We start from the raw sequence: 5645 nt of genomic DNA, 5'->3' as shown, positions 1-5645 counted from the left end.
AACATACCTGAACTCCTTTATTGGTGCCATTAGGCACACTGGAAACAATCGTTTTCTTATGGGACAGATACACAGACAAAAAAAAAAAACAGTATAAGGATAGATAATTATTTTTTCTTTTTTAATTAGGGCACACGTGGCGACCAAGAAACTATTTTTCACCAACGAGGGGGCTCCAGCTTTGGGGGAATTTAGCCTCTATAGATGCTTTCTCCACAGCGATTTCCATGGTCTTTTCTCATTCACCACTCACAAAGGAGGCTTTGGGTTTTGACCACCTAGGTAAGCTGATTCATCTGTGTGTTCAGGGGCCAGATTCCAATAAGACATCCCACTGAAATCTTACTGTAAATATTGGGCACTTTTAGAAACCTTCTCTAACTGCAGGATTACATCCCCAAACTGGTAGATTATGGGCCGAATCAGGCTCATAGGCTCATCTGGAAAACATAGAGTTTATTGAAGATACCCAGGAGGCATGACCAGATGTCTAAAAACTGTTGTCCAATGTCAACTTTTATGTGGAAGGGGCTGTTGATGTAGGTGGGCAGTGGGACAAGAGAGCCAGGGGACTTCAGCAAAGAGTATAAATGCTTTATGTCTGGGGGCATAAAGACAGATTTTGGGCTATTCCACTGGGAGTGGTCATAGCCTTCAGAGGAGGCAGCAGTGATGAGCTGGTCAGCAAGCCAGGTTCCAGATTTGGACAGGAAGGCACACAAGATAAGACCAGGGGAAGGGCCCTGTCACTTGGGAAAGTGTTGAGACTGGACAGAAACACCAGCGCCGTGGCTCTCAAGGAACCCTGGGAAGACCCTAGGTAAATAATGGACGCAGACAGTATCTGCATTGTCACCTTCCTTCCTTAGGCCTACTTTTAGTACCTTGACCACAGGGTCCCTCTTTTTATCGCCTGAGACACATCATGCAGTACTGAGAAATGATTTACAAGTCAGGTGGTCAGCCACAGGCTGGGACGGATGGGAACAGCATGGATTCCAGATGAATTCCAGATGAATCTCTGCCCTGTCACTTACTGGCCATGTGGTCCTGGGAAAATTACCAGGCCCTGTGGGCCTCAGGTTCTTCACCTGTGAAGTAAGTGGGTCTGATGCAACTCAAAGCTCCTAGAATTTGAATCAAAGCCCAACTTTTTCCTTCCCAGTTGCTTTTATATTCAAACCATAATTTTCATTCGAGTCCCACCAAACATCTAGCCCTCGCTTAGAACTGTGCGAATTACACTCAAGACAAAGTAATTAAAAAATCTTTTTAGTGCACTGTATCTAGCTTTCCATGGCCAGGGAAAAGAATGTCAGTCTGGAGGCTTCTGGTAACCACTTAAAAGGAATATCACCATATTTCTCCACAAAACCTTGCAGATGATCAGTACGAAACATCTAGTTTGTATGCTGTCAACTGCACTGGGACAAGAGTATAGGACACCGTCCCTGTCTGTCCCAGATGGAGATTGCTCTCTGGTTTATCTACTATCCCCAAAATAACTGCTAAGTTTGCAGTTTTCCATTCCAGGCTTTTCTGTCATGATCCCAAGACACATCATCTGCTGACCCTGGCAGTGGCCACCACCCAGCTTCATTACAATCAGCCCCCACAGAGGGAAGCACAGTTTCCCGAGGCCCCAAACTGCCCTACCTCAGGCCATCTAAACTTGAGTGCTCTCCTCTGGAGCCCACCACATCTTCCCTTCTCTTACTTGTTCTGTAGGACTTGGGGGACACCTCAGCACCTTCCTTATATGACTGCAGCTCCTACATGATCATTCTATGAGTGGGTGTTTCCTGCTTATCTTAGTGTCCCCACCACTAACACAGGGCCTTCCTTTGAGAGCCAATGCCTAATTAATGATTGTGTAATAAATGAGTCAGTGAGCAGAAGTCTTATTTATTCAAATTTAATTTCTCCTACATTCCCATCCCTTTATTATGCACGAACATACAATTGTTTCACAGAATGGCGGACGAGAAAAGAGAAGATGCAGGAATTAACAAGGTTTTACTTTTATTTCGCTATTTCTCGACCACATCAATTGCATTGCTACATTCTTTCACATTTCCAAGGAAATCCTGTTCCAATGTCATGTTATCTACTTCAGGATCAGAAACTAGGATGGAAGGTGTCTCGATCTGTGTTATACAATAGCAAACCTCTCGCTCTTGAACTGCTTGGAACAGATACATGTATGGTCGGTCGATGTTATGCACACACTTAGGTGCTGAAGGTTATTAAACCTTTTATTTATAGGAAAATTTGAAAAAAAAATCCCCCCAAAGAATCCCAAAAATCAATTTTTAAATTTTCATAGGAGCCCAAAGATGCTACATGTTACCCCAACTTGCCCTGGCTCTCACTAGCTAGAATGTTGATGGCTATCCCCAAACGCAAGGCCTCACTTATGCCCAGCAGATGATGCTGGACATGGGCCTAAAAATGCCTGGCTACAACTGTGGCTCAGGCTCCCTCTTCCTCATCGCTGTCAACCCCTCCAAATAGGGACAGGAAGGAAATGGGATTCTTCCTATTGACCCTGAGCAGATACTCTAGAACCTTCGGCTTGCTGGTTTCAGCGTGGGCCCTGGGACCCCACAGGAATTCGTAGCGGGCAGGACAGCTGTTGGGCACCAGCCGGTACTCCAGGTATTCTTCCTGCACCCAAATTTTGGTGATGAGCTCCCTGGGCTCCCCAAAGATGGAATGCTCCCGCCCATCACGCACCCCCATGCCATTGAGCGCTTCCCAGACTTCCTCCTCAGAGGCGCGGTCGCCCTCCAGGAGGATCAGGCACAGGAGCGTGATCAGGAGGCCGGTCTTCGGCATGCTGCCCTCATCGTTTCCCATCTCGTCGTAGGTGAGGCCCAGGGTGGTATCCAGGACATAGCAGTGGTTGCTGGGGTCCACTTCCTTCACATCAACACCAAAGACCAGCTGCAGGCACTCAGAAGCGAGGCTGAAGATCTCAGGGAAGTGGTCCTGGTACTCTTTGATGACACTGCTCAGCATTTCCGCCTTTGTGGTTGGCTCCTTTTCGCGATACTTCAGGAGCAGGAAGACCACCAGGTCGATCATCTTCAAACGGAGGGCGTCTTGGAGCAAGGACTCGGCATCTTCTGAGTCTTCGCTGCTGCTCGGACCCCCTTCATCTTGGCTGCTGGAGCCCTCATCTTCAGATTGGCTCCAGGGAGGGGACCCCATGGCAGCGGGCATGAGGCAGACACCCTCAGGGCTCTGGGGAGGACTTGGTACCGCAGCCGCATCCACCTCCTCCAGGAAGTCGGGGAACAGGACAGAGAGGGAGGAAGACAGGGAAGAGGAGGGAGACAGGGCCTCCTCTTCCTCCTCCTCCTCCTCCTCCACCACCTCCTCCTCCTCGTCGTCTTCATCCCAAAAATACTGTGCCTCCAGCAGGCCCGGGTTCTCTCTTGGGTCCTGATGGTCTTCTCCGAGCTTGGAGAGCTCGCTCATCAGACCGAGAGGCATGATGACTCGTCGGGACAGCAACAGGTGTGGGCAGAAGGTGGGTGATAGGGACCCACCGGCCTGGGGGAGAGAGGGAGTGTGAGCAGCTTCGGCTGAGAAATCCACCCTAGGTGGCTTGGACAAAGGCAACTTAGAGGTCTCCTCTTTAAGGGTACTCTCAGGCCTCACAGGGGTCTCCCCTCCTGGGCAGCCTGTCCTCCAAACACCTGAAGAAGCCCGACAGCTCCTCAGGGTGCAGGTGACATAGCCTGAGGTTCTGGGGCTGATGGTATGGTGGGGCTGGACTGGGTGCTGTGGGGTCTCATCTGTTCTGTTTGGGTGACCCCCTCCATGCTCACTCAGGGTCCTCACCTGTCTCCGGGCAGGGCCTGCTTACCCACCTCTGTTGGCCTGAGACAAAACTCGAAGAACAAGACCACACACCGCTGAGACTGAGCAGAAGGAAGTGAGGGGGCCCCACATCTGGCTACACCTGCTCAGGGTCTCCTAGGGATCCTGGAATGGGGAGACTGCTGGGTCCTCACCACCTGCAGCCATCCCTGCTTGGGGACTTCAGGGATGACAGGGGCAGGATCGATTTCCTTGGGGCCCCTCCGTCTGTGGTGGGAGTCCCCTCAGTTACCTCAAGGTATCTGTATTTATTCCTGGCAGGGCCTGGAACTATCCCTCTACTGACCTGAGGATGCACCTTGCAGGCCAAGGCCACCGTCAAGAAATGGGAGGCTACTCCTCCTGACGTTATGCCCGGGTGCCCAGGACAGACCACAGGGGCAAGTTTGTGTTGGGGTCCCCTGTGTCTGGGGTGGGGGTCTGCTAAGTCCTCCTTTAGGGTCCTTGGACCCCATTGGCTGTCTACTTGTTGCCACACTCAGCCCAAGGCCTTGACCTTCAGAAGACCCCCAAGGCAGAAGGCAGGAATCATGTCATCTGGTTACCCTGCTCCAAGACTTCCAGAGACTGAGTGCAGGGCCTAGAATCCATCTCTGTTCCATCTCAGCCCTCCCTCAGGGTATTCCGGGTCCTCACGTTGACTCTGGCAGGTCCCAGGCCCTACGTCTGCTGACTGGAGGCCCCTCTCCTTATACCAAGTCCCCAGAGTGTCTCTGACCCACATCGGGAGTCAGAAAACACGTGTGCGGTCATTCCATCCTCCAGGCCTCCCAGGACCGACTGTTCCGGTGTCTAGGATCCCTCATGGTCCTCACATTGAGCCCTGGTAGGTCCTGGGAACCTCGCTGTGTTGACCAGAGACCGAGCCCCTGAGACCCCCAGGTGAAGTGTGTGGGCATCATATCGGGCCCCCAAGGGCTGTTGGCGTGGGCTGAGATGGATTCCATGGGGTCCCGCAACCCTCCCTCTGGTCCTCACCTTTATTTCGGGCAAAGTGGGAGCCTCGCCCCCTGCCAACCTGCGGTTGCTACCCTCAGACCTTCTGTGCCTTTCCGAGTTCTGTGCGAAGGTTCGAAGTGGGCGTGGGCTGGGTGGGTTGCCAGGGAACAGTTGTGCGCCAGACAACACTGCCCCGGCGACTCTCAGTGCTGACCCCGGGGGCAGCCTGGACTCTGTGGGCGCCCTCCGTCCTCCCCCAGGGTCGTACCTTCAATCTCTGCCGGACTGGGCTCCTTCCCTGCTCCGACCCGAAGCCGGCCTCCCAGACGCGGCCGAAACCTCTGACTTCCGGGGCGGAAGTCAGTGCACGTCACATCCGGACTGCACTTCTGGGGTTCCCCCCCCCCGCCCCCCAGGGCCATCACGAGGGGTAGACATAGGTTCCGTTGGAGTCTGAAGCCCTCCCTCTCTGTTCCCCACCTTAACGGGGCGGAACTAGGCCCCCTGTTCACTGCAGGCTTCAGGTTGCTCCCCTCAGGCCTGGCCCTTGACAGCTGAGCTCCCCGACGAGGCGGGACGTTGAATGGCAACGGCTAGCGCTCAGCCCGACGGCCCAGCAGCCCCGGGGACTCTCCGTGCTGACAGTGGGGGCACCCTGGACTCTAGGGGGGGGCATCAGTCCTCCCTCAGGGTCGTACCTCGAATCTCTGCCGGACTGGGCTCCTTTCTCCTACCGACCTGAAGCCGGCCTCCCAGACGCGGTGCTCACCTCTCAGACTTCCAAGGTGGAAGTCAGTGGACGTCACATCCGGACTGCA

At 53.4% G+C, this 5645-nt stretch overlaps 1 protein-coding gene across 1 annotated transcript in view; it reads right to left on the bottom strand.

Moving 5' to 3' along the window:
- Positions 1-2472: 2472 nt before the first annotated feature.
- The window catches only part of LOC102881683 (melanoma-associated antigen 8), an 8126-nt gene continuing 4953 nt past the window's right edge, over positions 2473-5645 (bottom strand). The window contains exons 2-3 of the mRNA XM_015590045.1: positions 3379-3558; positions 2473-3282 (exon numbers count right to left, since the gene is read on the bottom strand). Coding sequence (XP_015445531.1) covers positions 2473-3282; positions 3379-3558 — 990 coding nt within the window. The remainder of the gene's footprint in view (positions 3283-3378; positions 3559-5645) is intronic.

Source organism: Pteropus alecto, unplaced genomic scaffold (assembly GCF_000325575.1).
Source record: "Pteropus alecto unplaced genomic scaffold, ASM32557v1 scaffold141, whole genome shotgun sequence".
Taxonomy (NCBI): domain Eukaryota; kingdom Metazoa; phylum Chordata; class Mammalia; order Chiroptera; family Pteropodidae; genus Pteropus; species Pteropus alecto.
This window is presented reverse-complemented; position numbering and strand designations above follow the sequence as displayed.